At 41.7% G+C, this 21,424-nt stretch overlaps 2 protein-coding genes across 6 annotated transcripts in view; both read left to right on the forward strand.

The window, feature by feature from the left end:
* LOC133122423 (adenosine kinase-like) overlaps nt 1–11,711 on the forward strand; it is a 140,110-nt gene extending 128,399 nt beyond the window's left edge. For both annotated transcript variants that reach the window (XM_061232386.1, XM_061232387.1), the window contains exons 10-11: nt 8,893–8,979; nt 10,887–11,711. In XM_061232386.1, coding sequence (XP_061088370.1) covers nt 8,893–8,979; nt 10,887–11,011 — 212 coding nt within the window. In that variant the 3' untranslated portion in view covers nt 11,012–11,711. The remainder of the gene's footprint in view (nt 1–8,892; nt 8,980–10,886) is intronic.
* Nucleotides 11,712–16,668: 4,957 nt separating this feature from the next.
* The window catches only part of LOC133121738 (histone acetyltransferase KAT6B-like), a 39,942-nt gene continuing 35,186 nt past the window's right edge, over nt 16,669–21,424 (forward strand). For 3 of the 4 annotated variants that reach the window (XM_061231163.1, XM_061231166.1, XM_061231167.1), the window contains exons 1-2: nt 18,076–18,194; nt 20,151–21,016. In XM_061231163.1, the coding sequence (XP_061087147.1) occupies nt 20,396–21,016 (621 nt within the window). In that variant the 5' untranslated portion in view covers nt 18,076–18,194; nt 20,151–20,395. Of the gene's footprint in view, nt 16,803–18,075; nt 18,195–20,150; nt 21,017–21,424 lie in introns of those variants that run through there. The other variant, XM_061231164.1, reaches the window with a different exon arrangement.

Below are 21,424 nucleotides of genomic sequence, written 5' to 3' on the forward strand. Positions count from 1 at the left end.
TCGGGGGCCAGGGGCCACTGTGATAGACCTTCCCCTACGTTCACCCTATGCGTTTGCCCTGCGTGTTTGCAGAAGCGTTCGTTTTACGCCCTGTCTGTAGCATCACTGTAATGTCGTCCCAGACCTCGTCCCACGTATGCACTCCCAAACACACACTCACACATATGCGCTCCCACACACACACACACACACACACGCTCTCGAACACACTCACACATATGCGCTCCCGCACACACACACACACACACACACACACACACACACGCTCTCGAACACACTCACACATATGCGCTCCCGCACACACACACACACACACACACACACTCTCACACACTCTCTCACACACTCTCTCACACACACACACACACACACACACACAAGCACGCACTTGACAGGAGTCCCTCCTGAGGCCATAATCTTGCAGTGGAGAGTAATTAGCGCAGGCTTGATGTGCTCCGTGACATCTGACACGTGTCAGCGTGAGAGAGGATGGACTACCCATCAGCCCTTTTTTCTCCTTAATTATGACCTCACCACTCCACGGACTGATGCCATTAGCATCACAATGGAGACCAGGATCAAATCAATGGCTCCTTTCAAAAGGTCCGGTTATTGTTTTCTTTTTTCCTCCTTCTTCTTCTTTTTTTAAAGACATGGAATTATTCAGCGACCTAATTATCACAATTGTCTTTCCTTCCTTTGTTCACCGTTTAATCGTTTATCTGATTAAGTCTTGGAAGGGTTTTTTTTTTTTTTCAATAATTGTCTTGGCAGTGGACATAAATCTCCGTCATATGTTTTTTCCCGCTCGTCGTAAAAGTGGATGCCAGTTATGACTAGGAAACAGATTGAATGTTGACTTGTCATTAACTTGGCTCGTTAACTGCCAAGAAAGTGGGATCCTTGTTTTCCTTTCAGAGTTTTCATTTGGCATAAAAGTGAAAGGAACAGTCCAGAAAAGTATTATTTGGCAATTGGCACACAGTAAAATGGCTTATTTTTCAGCCTTCATAAAGATTGAACACCGGCCCTGTTCTTTAACTTTGATTTGTAACAGTGAATAGACTTTGCTCTTCACGGTTCAGTTGAAACCGTAGTATTAAAACGTTTCACTGGCAATATTGGATTTTAAAAAATGAGTTATGTGTCGTTCTAATCCATAAAATGGAAATGTAAGGGAATTCTCACAGTTGTGTTCAGGTGTTGTTGCTGCATTACATTTTTCCAGCGGTTTGCTCGATTTCTCATGGAAATACATACGGGCTATTAGCACCGAGTTTGCCGGAAACTTCTGCCCATATTGCACGTTAATGCACTTAATGCAATTACAAAGCAGCAGAAAGTGAAAGTATCTGCGTTTTGCACACTAATTAATCACAAGCAGAGCCAGACCTTCACTTGGTTTGAGTCTTGTAAACCGTTAATTCACGGCATTCCTTCTCCAGTTGACTGAAAGGGTTCCAGAAACGCTAATTGGTGATGTTAAAAATGGCTCTTCATTACTGCAATTCTTTCCCTATAGTTACATTTGGGCCCCTAGGCAATTTTCCCCTTGTTATTCAACAACCAACATTTAAGCACAGAACAGACTAATAGTTTTCCGAAAAGGGTAAATAAATCTTTGCACGGCTACGAAAGTAATCCTATACCCTTTTTTTTTTTTATCTTTACAAGTCAACAAGGAAAACAATTTAGTTTCTCTGTGGACTTGTGAAGCAAGGGCAGTGAAGTCATAGCAATAATACAGAAAACCTCCCCTGCTCTCTCTTCAAGTAATATTTACATACAGAAAGCAAGCCAATAACAACAAAGAATCAGAGTCTTGGCAGCTGAGCTTTCATTACCATCCCTATTAAAGAGCTGTGCCAATGGGCTTTTTGTGTTTTACATTAACAGAAAATTGGTCTTGGAATAGCCATGGACTTAACTGCAGCTGACTTTGTCTAGCCAAGTTTAATCATTTGCTTAAAAAAAAATTTTTTTTTTTTAAATGTGAATTATTCATTTTGGATTTGGACGGGAACAGTGACGATGGTGTTTGGGAGAGTTGTTGTTTGGTATAGTCTATTGATTCTGTTAGCTTTAACCTCTCTGTTTTTTTATGTCTGCAAGTATTTAATCTTTATGTATAGACACGTTGTATAATGCGCGTTCTAATTTCCTCAGTGGAACAAAATGGTGTACTGTGACCTTGATTGTGCGGTAGACATACGGGGGTCTCTGTATGTGTGTGCGTTCTTCTGTCTGTCTGTGTGTGGGTGGGTGTGTAAAGCCTATTTATGCATGAATGTTTATGTAATGTGGATTTCAAGAACATATTCATCATTTGTTTGACTAAAGTATGTCAGTTATTATTTTTTTTAAAGCATCTGCGGCTCGCCCCCGTGCTCCTCAGCTGGGCTCCCTGTCGCTCAGGGCTCTTGCGTGACGCGCCTTTGGCTCCTGAACGGTGGAGATCCGGAGAGCGCAGGGCCCGGTCCGACCCCGGCCCTGCTAGTTTCACACACCCTCCCGCTATTATCATATCAATTGACGCAGCTTGTAGGAGACAAAGCGGGGCGCTAGGAGCCACCTACAGCGTCACGCGCCATTAAACACCGATGCCGTCAACAGCGACGTGCGCGTGAGTTTAGCCTTGTTTACCGAGGTGAGGCTCACCCTTTGCGCCACTGGCTTTCCCATAGATCGTGAAATATAAACTTTTTTTTTTTTCCTTTTCCTTTTCGCGAGCTTTGCATATAAACCGGTTTCGTAATCGTTCATTCACTGCTGTCATTCAAATGGTTGTAAATGTACATAGGTGTGACGAGCTGCCATTCTCGTTTCACTGCTGATTATTTGTTGTTTATTCATATTTTTATGTTTTAATTTTTCAGGTTGGGGCCTTATTTTATTATTATTTTGCTCGGCTTGTTTGTTTATGTATTAATTCAGTCGTGCATTTGTTTGTTTGTCCAGCTTTGCACGGCACTTGGCCACGGTCATGCATGTATGCAAAAGCCTTCACCTTGCAGGCATGAGCCTAAGAGTGGGGGTTTTTCTGCACTCAAACCCAGAGAGCTGCCGTTTCCTGTAGCAGCACTGGGCGGATACGCTCCGTTCTCACGAGTTTGCCATGGTTCTGCAATGAGTCATGGAGGCCCAGTCACCTGGAGCCTCCCCAGCCTGCCGGAGAGGTCTGACCCTGGACCGGCTGCTCAGGCACCATGTCCACAGCCTCTTTTTCAGAAGAGTAGGGTTTCTTTGGAATGTTATTTATTTTATTTTGAACCCTGACACTGAGTCAGTTTTCTAGAACTCCTTAGCCTCTTTTTTTTTTTTAGAACACTGGATTTTTATTTTCTTTTTTTTCAAGATTCTAAGTCAGTGTTCTAGAACTCCATGGCTTTCATTGACCAGCAGTGATTGTTACATCAGCATTAGAATGTTCAGTTAAGAACATTCTAATCACATGTTTGTGACCTCACACCTTCAGCACACGCAGAAACGGAAGTTAGGACAGCACTAGCTTCCGTGATATGACGTATACGTGAGTGAAACGCATCACTCGGGAGGATTTTTGAAGGACAGGGCGTCGATTTGACCGACATCGACTGAGGATGCACAACGCTGTGTGAAAATGATATTGATTGGAGGGAAACGCAAAATTGACAGGCATGATCGACATACACACCTACTAGTGCACCATGATGTAAAATCTAAATTGAAGTATTACAATTTTATGAATTTTATTGCATACTTTTAAGACGTGTTATGACGAATTGACTAAGAATACTAAATGACTAAATAATAATGAATAAGTTAATTTTGTGCTTTTCTTTAATGGGTTAGCCCAGCTGAACAGAGCACTTCCCCCTGCCCTGCACCTGCAATTACCCTCCTGTTTCCATAGCAGCGCAACTTCACACTCTTCCCATAACCATTGTGAGGAAACTATATAAACTAAATATAATACGCTTTCCCATATAGCCACATGTATGTAGGTATATAAACCATAGTCATATACACTCAGTACTTTATTAGGTATTTATTAGACTTATTCTTTTGATTTATTGGTCTTCTGCTGCTGTACCTGTAGGGGCAGCCTGTAGCGTAGTGGTTAAGGTAAATCACTGGGAGACACAAGGTCGGTGGTTCTAATCCCAGTGTAGCCACAATAACATCCGCACAGCTGTTGGGCCCTTGAGCAAGGCCCTTAACCCTGCATTGCTCCAGGGGAGGATTGTCTTCCTGCTTAGTCTAATCAACTGTACGTCGCTCTGGATAAGAGCGTCTGCCAAATGCCAATAATGTAATGTAATGTACCTCATCCACTTAAATGTTTGAGGTGTTGTGTGTTCAGAGATTCTCTTCTCCGTGTCACTGTTGTAATGTGTGGTTATTTGCATTAGTCATTAACAAGGCGTTTTTGCCTTCTCACTAGATTTGTGATGTTTTTTGCACCATTCTCTGCAAACTCTAGAGACTGTTGTGCGTGAAAATCCCAGGAGATCAGCATCTGGCACCAATATTCATTCCACGGTCAAAGTCACTTAGATCACCTTTTTTTCCCCATTCTGACATTTGGTCTGAAAAACAGCTGAACCTATTGACCATGTCTGCATGCTTGTATGCATTTAGTTTAAATATTTGCATTCACAAGCTGGTGTTCTGGTCTACCTAATAACGTGATCACTGAGTGTATGATCAACGGAAATGGAAAATCTGTATGAAAAAAAAACATCTTTCAAATTGTCCAGTTTGCCCTTTAAGTAAGCCACCTGCACGTAATTAAAGGCTGAGTGTCTATTCGAAGACTGTTCTTATGAAGAGGAAAATGTCATTCCGAATGAACTGGATGCAGATTCTGCAGGCCACCTGCAAGTGCAGTTTCTCAGGAGGAGGGTGAATCTCACTCTCCCTCCCTTTCCAGTTCTGCAGGTGTCCATCTCTGCATGAATCTGCTTAACCCTCTTATGACTGGATTCTTCCCAAGAGATTTCCCCCCACGAAAGATCATTCTAGTAACCTTCAATATGTATGTGCTCTGTTATTACTTTTGTTCTATTTGCCTTGTAACTAAATACCATCAGAATATACTGTCTGCATAGATTTGAAGGTATAAATCCAGAGGGGTAAATCAATTTGGTTTTCTTTACCAGAGGATGTAACGGACTCCAATAAGCGTCAAATAAAATAAAACGGGGGCATGTAAAGACTGAAGTATGTGTTCGTCTCAGACCAGGCAACAAATTCTTGTCCAGTGCAGGGGCAGGCAGCTGAGATCTCAAAAAAGAGACTTTTGTTGTCTCATAGACATAAGGTATTATCCAATCAAGCATATCCGAAAAATCTGCCAAATCCTCCTTGAAGTTGATGTTATACACTGCATCTGCCTCTGTGACATGTCATTAAAAATGTGACAAGATGTGTCATGGAAATGGCCACTGATTGGCTGGAATGTGGACGTCCAGGTGCACCAGCCATGAGTTGACAATATGGAACCTGCGGTTGTGACATGGTCAGATTACGAATGTGCTTGCCAAGAACGTTCATGGGTGTTGACTCTGATAAGTCTAAAATATAGGTCTAATAAATACCTAATAAAGTGCTCAGTGAGTTTATTTGAACAGTACATGGGCAGCTCAGACATTTCGGAATTAATTTGAATCCTGTAACTTACTTACTTATCAAGGGTTCAGCAGTTTTTCTTTGAATTGTTTGACAATTATGCGCTAGCACTCCATTGTTTTATCTCCCTTAACGATAGCTGTAGTGTTGAAATGATCCAGCCAAACTTTTTAGGCTTTTTTTAGTGCATTGGAATGAGAATAAGGAAGGTTTTTTGGTACTTTATTCACAAGCCACATTGGACTGTTTGGCTTCATACGTTGACTCTTTGGGTGATGATTGACAGCTTGTGCATAAATTTGTCCATAGAGCAGATGTTTTAATATTCAGTACAGTAGCTGCCATGGTAGAAATCCCATCAGTAACATCACAGATCCACCCCATGAGCTTTCACCAAGATCGCATGCAATATTCAGTATTCGCTCTGGAAACTCTAGCTCTGTAGCCATTGAATCATCACAGGTAAACTTTGCTGTGGATGACGGGCGTTGGCCACCTTAGAGCTAGAAGGTGCAGGAAGCTGAAGTGTTTAAATCTGTTCTGTTCAATAAAGTATTACTTGATGTAGAACATTTATGGAGAATTTAACACAATTTGCCGGGAACCACCGTAACAGTATCGGCATAATAAATCACCATCTTTTGGTGTTTATTATGATTCGTGTACAACTAAATGTAAAAGATAATTTAAAGATTTATACCCTTTAAATGTTTGAATTCGGTTCTGAGTTACTAAGGGTCATGGTGCTCAACAGGAATGTTTTCTCATCAGTGGTCTGTGAAGCCAGTCATATTTAGTTGCAATAAAAATAAATTAAAGAAACCGCAATAATATTTTTGTGAACCATCCAGCAAATGTTAATATGAAAGCTATTTTGACTATGAATGTCTTATTTTTCTGTATCTGGGTAAATGTGTCCATTAATGGCAAATTCAGACCCGTGCTTTGGCACCTTTTCCGTGTAGCTCACCGTTGAGACACAGAGACTTCAGTTACGCGTGGGTCTGTATTTGGCCCTAAAGCTGTTATGGCACTGATGCGCCATCGGCCAAATATTTGATGTTGGTCTAAATATAGCCTAGTTCTTAAATGCTGAGTCATTCTGTGTGCAGTCTTTGTGTTTTAGTCATTTTATTGCTGTGACATTTAAGGGTCAAAGCGAGTTCGTTTGAATTACGCAACTGTATCATTGGTATGCCATAGTCAGGAGACAGACCTCCGGTACCTGGCTCCTTTGAAACATAACCGCTTTTGTGTTCAGCATTCTGTCATTCGCTCTCTAAATGTGCAAACTGCCTGTAGCTATTAAATTGTCTAATCAAGTTCTTAAGTCACACGCAGCCTAGTCATGATCAGACCTATTGTTACAGACCTCTTATTGTGTGCCTGGTAATTCATTAGCAGAACTCCTGCATGCTTGAAAGGCATCACTACTTTGATGGTTTTGATGAGAACTCCACACTCTTATATCAGAGCCCAATTAGTCCTTTCAGTCCCTAACTGTAGAATAATTGACAAACTGTGTATTTGTGTTAACATAATTTACATGTAAGATTTGCAGTTAATCATTTCAAGAGGGAGGTGGGTTTGCATGCTTCATCTGCTACATTAATTAAGCCAAGTCGTTTTACTGCTAATTATCTGATCCTAAAAGGATATAAGTTTAATGTAATTAATTATCAAAGCAAAAATCAGCTGCTTCAGTGAGAGGAGGGGCGACTGAGTGACTGAGTGGGTGGGTGGGGGAGGGGGTTAGGGAAGGTCTTCCGAACATAGCCTGTCTGATTTCTGGTCGGTCTTTTAAGGTTTGGTCGTGTAGATGTGAAATGCTCTTTTGGTTTCTCAGTGCCGACCTACACTAATGATATTCTTATAAGAGGAGTGCAGAAGTGTTATTTGTGTTACAAAATTGTCTAAAAGAAATTGGGTGTTCATTCGTCCATTGCATCACTATTTAGGGCAGAGGCTGGGCAGCATTTTCTGATGTGTATCCACATTCGTATATCTGGATCACTGAATAATTGGCTGCAGAGCACCAGAGACAATATCATCTTGCAGTCTGTAATTACTTGTCTCTTAACATGGTAATGGATAAGTATTTTAAATATTTCAGCATTGAGCCTATTGTGTTGAAACTGGCCAATCAGATTGAAGAGCTGGGTTATTTCGGGGAGGGGGGGGGGGGTGCATGGGAAGTCGACTCAGCCAAAGATTTTTGGTGGGAATGTGCCAAAATCGGGACAATTGGGCTCTGTTTAAATCGACATAGCTGAAGACCCAGGACTCTTCCCCAACAAGTGTGAAGTGAATAACGAAGGAGACGTATGTTTCCATACAGTTCATAAACTGCAGTACATTTATTTTTGAGACACATTTATTAAAAATGTATTTTTCTCATCACCAAAACCCATCCTCCCCAAAACAACCACCCAGCTTTCCTCCAATCAGAGGCCTGCCAGCTTTTCATCTCGATTAGTCTTTTATCTTCAGTGTCACATCTTTATTTTTTATTTCTGGAAGCGTTTTTTAAGGCTCTGTCACATGGACCACATCGTTTCTGAGAATCTGGTGTGTGTGGCTCAGCCTGTTCTGACACCAGCTGCCGATGTCACGTCTCTCTGTTCCGCTCAACTTCTGTCATCTGCCGTTCTTCACTCTTCATTTGTTTTACTGCGTTTTTTACACAAGTGCCTTTACGTGTTTAGTGTGTCATTCATTGTTATGTTCGTGCATACTTTGCTTCAGGTAGTCGTATACATGTATTTCCTTTCAGAGAGTAAATTTTAATTAAGCTAATAAATTGCCAGAAGTCTGTTGCTGAAGTTGTGCTGAAATCCAGCTCTGGATTAACTGACATAGAGCAGACAGCGTTGAAGCTGTCACTGCAGGACGAGTGCCGTTTCCTTCCTCTCCGCCAACTATTATTTTATCCTCCTCGGGCTCCAGAGGAACAATAAAAGTAAACAAATGGCAGCTAATTGCAAATTATACAAGGAAATAGTCATCGGGGTCGGAACAGAAATTTCAATTAAATTTGACTCCATACACTCCGTGAGTCATCCTGGTTTAATATGTCTGACATTTACCCAGGCTTGCATCTCAAGCACTACTAAAGTGTAATGGCACGGCGGAGCATTGGCACGGCGTCGGAAGTGTAAACTCCACCCCGTAATTACGGCCCGTGCCCAGCCTGTTAAAGAGCCGTGTGTTCAGACCCGGATTCCGAGGCGGTGTCAGAACGCTGGCGTTCACCCTTTCTCGTGTGGCTTTCTCCTCCCGCAGGTGACAAGGCGGTGGCGTACCCCGTGCTGGACATCGATCAGGACGACATCGTGGATACGAACGGAGCCGGGGATGCTTTTGTGGGAGGTACTGTACCCTTCGACCGCAGGCGGGAAGCGCACTCCGCTTCTGAAAGGGAAAGACGCTACCCAGTATCTACATTCCTTGTGTAATTGGATCGTTTCGAAAATGACCAAAAACCACCCTGAATGGCTCCAATAATCATCCACGGTCAAAGTCACTTAGACGACCTTTCTTCCCTGTTCTGACATTTGGTCTGAAAAATAGCTGAACCTCTTGACCACGTTTGCATGCTTTTATGCACTTAGTTCCTGCCACATGATTGGCTGATTAAATAATTGCATTTACAAGCTGGTGTACAGGTCTAAAAAAAGTGCTCCCTGAGTGTGCATTATCATTGCACTGAACACTGAATCAGAATATACTTTTTTTTGGTGCTTACCCCAACATAGTGTCTTTTATCTAGCTAATGCTTATAGGTCTAGTATGGCCAAAGAAATGCTTTCACTGGGTTCCCCCCACCCCACACTCCCATAGAGGGCCCAGGGTTCTGTTTTGTTAGTGTTCGCCTAGTAAAATCCACTGATGGAGCACCTGTGCTTTAACAATGCTGCGTCTGTGTAAGAAAACATCTTGATGATTGCCGTTTTCCTACATAAAGTGTTTGTTAAATAAAGTGTTTTCTGGCTGTATTCTTAACCAGGTTTTTATCTTTCGAAACGTGCCCAGTGGACGAAAAAAGCTGAAGTTTGTTTCTCGAACTTGTTTAAAGCGACGACGCTCGACGTGGTAGCAGCGAAGCGAGTTTCTCTGAGTTAACAGCTCTCCCTCACCTAATTGAGACGGAACAGAACGCCTCACTTTTTGTTTCGCACCTCCACACCTCCGCTGTCACTCGGCATACACACTCGTGTCGCGACGTACCGGTGCCGTTCGCTTTACCTGAACGGGGGCGGGTGGTGTCGCTCCAGACGTCTTATGTGTAAATGTTGTGTGATGTTATGCGGCGAAGTGTTTGAGTGGATGTCAGAAGTATTAAGAGGCTGCGTGAATATAATAATTGTCGAGAAAGACAATTCTTTTCTCATGAAAGGGGTCTGTGTGCGTGTTTGCGTGGGTTTGTATTTGTATTTGTGTGTGTGTGTGTGTGTTTGTGTTTGTGTGTTTATATTTGTGTTTGTGTTTGTGTGTGTGTCTGTGCGCACGTGCGTGGTGCAGTTGTATCCAACATCAAACCCATAAACACGTCTTCGGAGGGAAATATTGACATTTGCTGTGCTGTTTTCTGTTTGCTGGTATCCTGCAGTATATGTTTTTATCGAACCTTATCAGTGGACCTCTTGCTAGGCCTGCTTGCTTTCAAGGGCTGTGAGTCAATTTGTTGCCAAGTCTTCCAGTGGGCTGGTTGTTCCTGGACAACCAAGACACCCTAATAAAGCTGTAAGCATGTTTTCTCAAACATAGTATTGATTTTTTCTTTTTCCGTTCCACGAGAGGTTGGAAGCCAGCAGTTTGCAGTGTCAGAAAATGATTTTTGCCAGCTGGTTTTTTCCTGGAGTTTCCTTGGTGAATTGGAAATGGACACAGGTGGAAGATTTTGAGGATGAGGATTTTACTATTCTCCCTGTCCACTAAATGGGTATTTCAAATGTAAATGGTACAGTACAAATGTACTTTGGAAACAAATTACTGTTTGTTCTGATGTGTGAAAATTTGTTATGTAAATCATCAGTTCTTCCCTGGAGGAAATCGCAGATATGGCTGCCCTTGGGTGTATATCCTGTTATGTTTTGTCATTTGGTGCATCAATCTATGAATTATTAAGACAGTGGCTCCTAAACTGTGGGTGGGAACCTCCGGTGAGTCATGGGGTGGGGACAGGAGCTCTGACGTTGTGGTGACGGCAGATTTGGGAAGCTCTGGAGGAGAATGGTGGCGCTTTGATAACCCCTCTGGCCCCGCTCTCTCCCCAGGCTTCCTGTCGGCGCTGGTGCAGGAGCATCCTCTGGAGGAGTGCATCCGGGCGGGACACTACGCCGCCAACGTCATCATCCGACGCGTGGGCTGCACTTTCCCCGAGAAGCCAGACTTCCACTAACCCCTCTCTCCTGACGTTTTTTGTGGGACCGCAACCTGTTTTCTCGTTTTAAGAAAAAAAGAAAAAAAAAAAGAAAAGAAAGATCTCCTTCCCTCTCTCACTGCCTGCCTGGAGATTCCTGTCTCTATTCCATGTGTACAATTATGAGGGCTTCACCCTGCAGCTGGTCATGGTGTGTGTAATTGTGTGAATGAACTTGACTTAATGAACTCGCGTTTACAGAGGAAATTAATCTATTACTTAAAGATCTTAAAAGGTTTTTTTGTAGAAGACATGTTTTATGAATACTGACTTTTTTGGTTTTTTTCCTTCCTCTGTGTTGCATTTCGACATAGAATTCACATCTGATCATGTTGTCATATCGAGTACATTCATACATTTTACTTAAGTGACAGGATTGACACAAAAGTAAATTCACTCTGGGGAGTTAATCAATGACATGCTGTAGATTTTTTTTAAAGAATATTTATTGAAATAATGTAGTGCGACTGAATGCTTAACATTTGGTGCGGGAGTATTTGTTAATGTATTCTTTTCTCAATATGCCAAATTAGTTACTCAGAGTGCACACTTTTACACTCTACTGCTGGAATATCCTTTTGCTGTACATTCTCAAGCTGGGATCCCTCTGCATGCTACATCCTATTTCAATGTCCTGTCATCAAACTGACTCAATAAACTGTACGGTATTGTGACCACATGAGGTGTTTATTGTGCTGATTTATTACGGGCACTGGCGGGGACTACTAGTTGCAGCAGCCTAATCAGTGCGGGTCCTGATTGCACTATAGGATGCTCAGCCCTCTCATTAGCGGGAAGGGGGTGCAGACTGGGGCCCCGGTGCTGCTCCGTAATCTCCCCTGCACTCAGCGGGGCTCCGGGCTGGATGCTGCACCTCCCTGGATCTCCATAGCAGGCCTGCAGGAGGTCGTTTTTCTCAGTTATGAGATTAGTGGTTGCTCTTCATGGTGATCATTAGGGGGACCTGAAAATTAGGCTGATCCTTTGCCCCCCGCTGCGGGCCCTGTGGGTGACAGAGCTGGCATTGGCAGACCCCCGATCAGAGGAGGGCCCGGGAAAAAGAGCCCGGGACCCCTCCCTCTCAGTGTGGGGCGGCAGAGCATTGAAGCTGGAGGAGAACAGTTGTGTGGACCCCTCCCATCCCCCCCCCCCAGCCCCCGTCTCTCTCCCTCTGCCCAAACATAACAGAGACACACTGCTGCATCACTCGCACGTTATGGCTCCACTTACCAACTACAGTGCACAGCTTGTTCACATCACTCCTTCTTCTTTGTAACCCGAGCTAAGCACGTAGCCTCTCTTTCACAGGGTTTGACTTGCATGGTTTGTATTTTCAGTTGTTCTGATGGCTTTTGAAATGCGGGTCATGAACAAGACCTTGTTTAAATTGGTTTTGATATAATATGCTTTTGATACAGTATGACAAATGTACATACCCCCAAATGAGTACAATGCAAATTTTGAGGATATTCCTTTTTTTGCCCTTCTACTTTTTATGCTAATGGCGAAACAAATGCTATACCTTTTTATTGTAGCCATTAGTGCATTTTAACTTTGTGGATTGCACTTTAGTAGAAAACACTTGACTGAGTGCTCCGTATAATGAAATTATTTGATATGCGAGTTTTTATAGTGTTGCAAACAGCACTTAACCACTATGATGTGCCTGTGAGCTGAGTGATATGACATACAACTGATATATTTTTTTTAATGTGGGGGAGTGAGAATTAAAACACTAACCGTTCTCCCCCAAATTGCTATTTTTTATTATCTTTTTCTTTTTTCTTTTTTTTAAACGACACTATTGAGAGCAGTAATGAGCACAACGCTGCTTCCCTGCGTTTAAACTTATAACTTAAACTCACAGGGAAGCAACCGCTTCCACCTGAAGTTAATGTCCGTTCAATGAAAGTTTTTCTCTTGAGGAATGTGGTTTATGATTATGGTTGCTTATTGACTATCCCAGGCACTGAAACACTTTGATGTGAATTAGACCAATATTTATAGAGAAAATGACAAATAGCTGCTCAACGTCCATATGTTAGGAAGACCGTGTTGGCTCACAATGGTCCGAACACCTATTCACTCTGTTATGCAGGTTGAGCCGTATAAGCCTGCCTGGTTCGTAGTTTCTGGTTAGCAACAGCTTCCCCACCACAATGCTAGCAATGTTAGCATGTCACTGTATGCTGAAATGGATTGCGTATGTAACTTTTTTTTTTTTAAATGTATTTAGGAAAACGGAAGGAATCACACTTTCCACAGACAAAAAAAACAAAGCTGATCCAGCATTTTATTTATTTATTTATTTATTTTTATTCATCTTGAAAGTTGCACTGTTTGGAACATAAACAACATAACTTGGTGTTCAGAATACGGTGAGTTTACATTGCAAAAAAAGTAGATTGCTTCCCCCCCCCCCCCTGATGCATACACTTCCAGGAGTGAGTGATATAGTGCTCTTTCTGATTTCATTTGTCTGTGTGTTAATGTGTTTATGCTAATGCACTCTTGTAAGAAAAAAAATAAGTTGGAGGGCAAATGTAATTAACAACTTGTTTGAACCTTTTTTTATCCGCATTTTCAAGTTTTCACACAGATGCACATTGAAAGGGGCCACATTGCTGATTGGGCCAGATCACACTCCATGGCAGCTGCTTCATTCGCTACTCTGGGTGACAGATGGTAAAACACAAACACACTAAAAGATGGGAGCCATGATCGGGAGATGAGAATGTTTACATTCTATTTTCCTTTTTGTAAGGTTTTTTTTTTTTCTCTCCACCAAAATAACTCCCAACAAAATACATCCATTTTATTGTCACTGCAATTAAATGTCCATTAGTTTTGCTTTCAGGTCATTGGTATCCAAAGGCAAGAATTCTGCAGTTTGTATCTTGCCGAAGTCTCTCCTGATTTGTTAAATGAAACATTCTGACATGTGACAGCCAATCCACAGTTTATATTTGGGCTGTTTTGGAAATTGACTTTGATGTGCTCCTGGAAGAACAGATGTCTGGGCCAGGTTTTTGTGTTCCCAGAATGCTTTGTGCTGAAGGCGCTTCAGTATGAGGTGTTTTCTTTCACTTGGCTCCTGACCACGTCTCCTGTCTGGACGTGCAGCGAGGTGAGTGAAGATGTGCTTGGCGTTTGCCCCATAGATGGGCGCTGGTGTACACCAGCGTGGCAGTTGGCAGAGACTGAGTAGGGGGATGGGGACTCACCAATGCCACATGCTCCCAGCCCGATTAGCCCAGGCTTGACCAGCCCCTGCAGGATCCACCGGTCCAGGTTAAAGAACATTTGCTGATAACGAGGGCACTGTTCTATGTCAGTGTCTTCCTTCAAACCGTTCCCTGCCCACTGTATTTTGCTCCAGGACTTTTCTTAATTTGAAACCATTGTGTCTCAGCAACACAAAGGGAACTGTTTTTGGTTGATGATAAATCCCTGAGAGTTCAAACAATTGTGCCTGAAAATAACATTAACGCTATCTTCCAATATTAAATTGACACATGCTGAGATGCAAAATACAACACATATCTCTCCTGGGACAAAAGGGTAGCGTGGGAATGCATTGATGGAGAAGGGTTTAAGAAGATGCAAAACATCCCTCTCGTCCTCCAAGTTGGGTTATTTCATATTTGTCATTTCGTACACATGATGGAAATGTTGATGGAAGTGTTTTAGTTTTAAATGGTTTGCCTTTAAAAAATGTGGTTTACCAGTGAAATAATTTGGTGAATATTATCTCAATTTAATTTGAAGAGTAAATTGCTGTATGTGCTATGTACATTATTGAAGCTCTTTTCACTATTGTATGGGCATCAATATTTTACTTTTCCCATGTTCACATTAGGCGGCACGGATGGTGCAGTGGGTAGCACTGCCACCTCACAGCAAGGAGGTCCTGGGTTTGAATCCCCGTCGGCCGGGGCCTCTCTGTGCGGAGTTTGCATGTTCTCCCCATGTCTGCGTGGGTTTCCTCCCACAGTCCAAAGACATGCACGTTAGGCTGTGTGTGTGAGTGAATGGTGTGTGTGCCCTGCGATGGACTGGCGACCTGTCCAGGGTGTATTCCTGCCTTTCGCCCAATGTATGCTGGGATAGGCTCCAGCCCCCCTGCGACCATGATCAGGATAAGCGGGTTCAGATAATGGATGGATGGATGGATGTTCACATTACTTTGAGCACCAGGTGCTGTATCTGACAGTGTTTTTAACTTACTGGACAATTAATAGGTCTAGTGCACATTAATATCATACTTCATATGATGGATCATGTCTTGAAGTCTCTGCTGTTGTCTAAACATACTTTATCAGTTGCATATCATTATACCTAAATGCAGCCCTCATGCCTGTGAATTGTTTGTGGAACATCACATTCCTACAGAAAGTAGTTTTACTGATTACTATTGTATGAAAGATGCAGTTATGTTCCAGAAGTGGATAATTTGAAACCCATCATCATAAGCCATCTTCATCAGTTTCCTTGTAGGTTTAATTTTCTGAAATCTCCATGCAATTGTTTTTATTATTATTAATTCTGTTTTATATTGTGTTACTGCCAGCAGATGGTTTTAAGAAGAGATACTTAATGAAAACATTAAAATCTTTCAAGTTTATGTTTTCATAAGAATCTCACGGGGCTGTCTTAACTTGATGTGCTTTTGAGCTTCTATTTATAGCCTATTCTCACTTAGAGGTGTGCAGGACCAGCCTTGTATATTAATTTGCATTCACAAGCTATTTGAATACAGTCCAAAAAGACACAACAAATCCTTCTCGCATCAATTTCCTTAAGTTTCAATGGGGACTTTATAGCTTTCCACTAATAACAATAAATCAAGCATTCAGCACAATGCCACATTTCTCTAAACAACTTATAGGCCTATAGTTTTACAGATGAACATTTGATGTGATCCAAATCAAAGCTAATTTTATTCAGGAAAATATATTTCCTCTAAATAAAGCAAATGTAAATTGTCCACTCAATTCTTACTCATAAATTGTCTTGTAGAGCATTTCATGTCACAAGCATGAAGCGTTTGCACTAAATCAACATGGCAGTGCCGAAATATAATATTTACAAAGCACTGAATACGGTACAAAATCATTTGCGTTGTTTGTAGGCTAATGATGTTGTCATATCTTGCGACATGGTCTTAAACTAATGATTGCCCCGTATAAATATTTGTATCTGGAGCGTAATACATGCGCAATTATGCGATTTGACTGTTCTTCACGAGAACAGAGGTCTGCTTCATTTCACCCCGCAAAATAAGAAGGTTATCTAAACCTGGTCATGGCAGTTCACTGTACAACTAACCTAATTAATTAGCAATAAACGTTCATGAGAATCAAGTAGCTATTGACTCCACGATTATTTCGGAAATATTGAGCTGTCATATATTCGAATCAATTAATGTGCAGGCTATATTTCTTCCAACGTTACACTGTGCTCTTTTTCCCCTGTGTGAAAAAAACTAAAACTGTCGTTATTTCCCCGTGATCACACACAGCGCTACAAACATTACAGATAGCTTGAGTGAAGAAGGGGGAGGGTACTACTTTGTCACAGGCTGCTATGTAGATTAACCTTTCAATTAGTTGTTATCAGGTCCTTTCTGCCTCAGCGAGAGCTGTCGCGTGCGTTCATTTATTAAATCACGTTAGCTAAAAGAAAGCCTTTGGATTTATTTCCTTGTTTATTTATTCATCGTTTCAAGTATTGCGCTTATGAAGAGAGGACACTCCGAAAACTTGAAAAGGTAACAAGCCTCCAACACATTTTTTACCACCGGGCATTTTTTCTTTCGCGGACTTCATTTTATCTGCATTTCTGTATGTAGCCAGTCGTTTTGTTTCCTACAATGTTGAATCGCTTAACGTGAAGCTTATTGGCTAGTTAGCCTGTTAGCAAGGTAAGCTACATCACCACCAAGGAATTTCAGGTTTAAAATTAAACCGCGGAGCGATGTTCTATAGTAAAATGCATTAGCCAAGACGAAGGGATGGGATGGATACCCGTGTGGAAATTTCTGGATACGTATTTGTCGGCTGATACTGGCACTTGAGAAATGCAAAGTTGAACGGGGTTCTAGCTGCTGTTGATAAAATATAGCTAGCTAGATGTTGCGGAGGTCGCATGCTTGTCAGCAAGTTATTGAATACGTGTAACGTTATGCATTTCGAGGAGCTTGCTTGCTTACTAGATGGCTACAGCGATAGCTAACATCAGTGACGTTGATGTATCATTGGTTAAAGCCAATATGCATCTGCTCGCTGTGGAAGTTGTTTCTCTGCTTGCAGAACACACCATAAAATATCAGCCATTACCAACATATGCATGTGCATATAAAGTTACCAAGCTTATAACTGTATTTGGCCACTAATCGCAAGGTGTGATCAAAATAGAGACTCTGTAGCCAGGTAGCATAACAAAATAAATAAATAAAAATTCGAGGAATCATAGCTCAACAAACTAGAGTACTGCTAGCGACCAGCAGTAGAGGTACTGTGTGACACTTTAGCTAATGTGATGGATATAAAAGCCCACCAATTAAAATCTAAAATGTTTCAAATCACTTTAAAGTGTATGTGTTAAGGTGGTTCGCTACTTGCATGTGTTAAGGTGGTTCTCTACTTGTACTGTTATATTTGCCATGTCATGGACTGTTTTTCTTGTGCCAGGCTGTGGTTGCGGCAGTCATACAAAATTATATCAAATTAAATCTACAGAAAAGCGAAATTATTACGAATATTCATTTATTTATTGTCCTATGACAGAGGTGGGAATATCTTGTTTAAGTAAAATACTTTAACTGCACTGTGTGAAGAGTTACCTTAAAGGGCGGAGCAATTAGATATCAATGACAGATCATGTAGCCAACAAATTCTTAGTTGGGCAGAGCTTATGTTTGATGATTGGCATGTCCTTTATCAAACCAGAAATCGGATCTTGTCTTTTACAACCAATATTAAAGTTGCTAGGGAGGGCGCATCAGTGTGTAGGTAAGGTTTAATGAGACTCCATTGGGTTGTAATCAGTGTCATGTCGGATTCATGTAAACTACAACATTGTAACAAAATGGCGTCTGTTTAGGTAACACCAGCAGCAGGCAGCAGCGCAACCTCAGCTCGCTCAGCTGCTAGAAGCCAAGGTTTGTGATTTGTCTTTCATTCACGGCAGTCACAGGTTAATTGGAGTGTTAATGTACCGTCATAAATTAACCACAGTCATCTTTCGGAAGCTGTCATAAAATGTTTACCATGAGATTTGAGTTGATTGTAATCGTTAGCCCTTTTTGATGGCTAGCTGGAATTGTAGCTAACGTTAGCTATCTGTATCAATCTAGCGGACTGGCTTATTAGCAGCTAGGTTGTACCTCCTTGCTATCTCCGTAATATTTAGCTAGCCTAGCTAACTAGCTAGGTTATCCGGGTAGGTGGCTAACTTAGCTATGTAGCAAGCTACGTAACTTTTGAAGTGAAATTGGTCATTTTTTAAAATATTGCCCGCAACGTTACTTCGAAATTGGAAAACGTTTAGCAAACAAGTATATTGGGATATTCAAATGTTTTATCAATAAATGTAAGCACCAAGCTGCCACTTGGATTTCACTGCTAACAGCCTGCCAAGCTCACTAACTTAGTTAGTAGTGGGTTGGAGCTGAGATGGCTAGCAGTTAGCATTTGGTGGATGAGGTGGCGAGCGCTGCATTCTGTACTGAGTAGCGAGATGACATTGACTAACGTTACTTAAGTGTCGAAGCATGCATTGATTGAGATGATTAGCAAATGATTGAATTGACCCTTGGAGAGATAGTTGCGAGGGATGCAGTGGATCTTCTCTTTCCTGCAATTCTCGGTTGACCCTGCTGCTGCAGTATAGAGCCGATTTTGATGTGTTATTTTTGGGTTTTGTTGCAAGCGATCTGCGTTAGCAAGGAGTTGAAGAATTTAACACAATGGCTAAATGTCACCTGCTGGTTGCTCGCCGCACTACTATTTTTTACGCATCTTTTCTGTTATTGAATTCGTTTAACATTGATGTGGTATGGTTATTGTCATGTTGTGACATGTGGTGTAACAAAATGGCCTTCGTTGACCAATGCATTTATCCTTGTATAATTACATTAATGATCCAACAGCAAAGTTATTCATTTAACATCGATGGGTAACGTTACTGGTAGTAGTTTGAGCAGGGATGGCCAGTCCAGTTTCTCATAAACTGGTTTCCCACGGGTTTTAAAGTTAGCCTCCTGCTGAAATGTGCACTTCCAGCACTTGGTGAGTGGATATCCTATAGAAACAACGTCTTATTTCAGGTTGAGGAAGGACTACAGATGAGCATGCACTACTGTCTGACTACATACACAATACTTTTTAGAAATAAAACTGGCTGTTTTCAGCCATAGCTGTTAGGTCTTCATTTTGCCAGTGATCAAAGGTACAAAATATTTTGTCTGCGGATTAAAGTTTCAGTCAAACTGGAATGGATTTAATACTTTCCAGATTTCCTGAATCTCATTTCCTTGATTTCGGCCTATTATCAATTTGTCTCGTAAAATAAGACAAAAGTACAAAGTAAAAGTCCATCTGGTACATCTGAATTAAGGAATTATTTTTGGCAACCCTGTTTATTGTATTAGGAATGTGATGAAGCAAACACGTTTTTCAAAGCAATTTACACTTTATTGTGATGTGTTGTGTCACAGATTTGAATGTGTGTTTGATAAAAGAACTAGAAGTGGTGTCTTTGGAGTGCCGTTTGTTTCATGAATGGAATTCAATTAGTCACAGTATTGCTGCTAATTCTTTCAGAGCCAAATGTCAGAAGATGATCTAGGCTAGATGACATCAGGAAAGAACATGGGTGCTTATTCAACCATTTTCAGGTGTTTGAAAGTAAAATAGTCCATCAGCCACCTGATGCCAAAAAGCCTAATTTTAAGGATGGATCACAGGGGGAAATCAAGAATGTAACTGTCCTTCTCTCTTTGGAAAAATGTACCTGCATGTCTGTCTGCAAACAGATGTTTACAATCATGAACTCTTCATTTTCATCCATATTCTTAAAGCTGTAGTAATCTGCTCTTTCTTCTCCTTTGTTCTAGGATTCTGCTAAAGGACATTTGTTGAGCAGTGTTGTATGGTGGATGACGATCTCAGCAATTGAGTAATTCTCTTTCGGCCCTGATCTGAAATTGAATTCGCCATTCCCAGGATTTACAAGAATGTCCTATATGGTGGTTCGTAAACTCTTTTTGCAGTGCTTTTTGAACTATGGGTGCTTTTAATTTTTAAAAGGGAAAAGGTTAAGCTCTATGGATCACTCCTTCCCGGAACAAATTATTCAAACATGGTAAAACTTGCAAACCCCTTGTACACGGAGTGGATTCTTGAAGCAATACAGAAGATCAAAAGGCAAAAGCAGAGGCCTTCGGAAGAGAGAATTTGCCATGCCGTGTCTGGATTGCGTGGACTAGACAGAAAAACTGTCCTTGAGCAGTTGGAATTAAGTGTTCACGATGGCTCCATCCTGAAGGTTACAAATAAGGGGAGTGCATCGTACAAAGACCCTGAGAACCCGGGCCGAAGTTCATCTCTGAAATCTGGAGGCTTTTCTCTGTCTCTAAAGGGATCTTCGTGGGGCTCAAGCGACCTGCGTCATGTAGATTGGAATAAGATTCTCAAACGAGCCATCGAAGGCCTGGACGATCCCGGTGGCTCCTCCCTGAGGAACATTGAGAGGTTCCTCCGGAACCAGGATGACCTGTCGAACATCGTCGGCAACCCCATGTTCCAGCGGCGGCTGCGGCTGGCAGCCAAGCGGGCTGTCAATAACGGGAGGCTGCTGAAGAACGGGCCTCTTTACAGAATGAACTACGGAAGTGCGGAGGGAAGGGGATCTTCCAGATGCATCAGTGCTTCCCCGTTGCTCCTGCCACGTGTTACGCTTCTTCCACATGAGAGAGACCAGGTACGTTGTTCTGATTAGCCGTGATTCAGTAATGCAATGCCCTATGATACAACTATGTACAGAAGTTTGAAAGTGATACTTTGATATGACGAATGGCGAGATGCTAGTATTTGTGTTGGACTTGAACACTAGAGCCCTGCAGCATTTGTTAGGTTAATCCGAAATGACTCTGCTTCCAGTTTGTCTCAGTGTTCTTACAATGGTCACCATAAGAAGCTAAAGACAAACTATCGATCCTCCTGTGGCTCCATTAGTCTGAATATGATATGATGTGAGATTTGGTAAGAAGTGGCTGTCTTTTAAGTGAATCCCTATTTAATGGCACTGGGATGAATAGGCTATAGGTTGAGACCAAATATTTAATGATTATACAGTCTTATTTTCAGTTTCCGTTTTTGTTTTCTTCAG

The sequence above is a fragment of the Conger conger genome, chromosome 2, assembly GCF_963514075.1.
Source record: "Conger conger chromosome 2, fConCon1.1, whole genome shotgun sequence".
NCBI classification, from domain to species: Eukaryota; Metazoa; Chordata; class Actinopteri; order Anguilliformes; family Congridae; genus Conger; species Conger conger.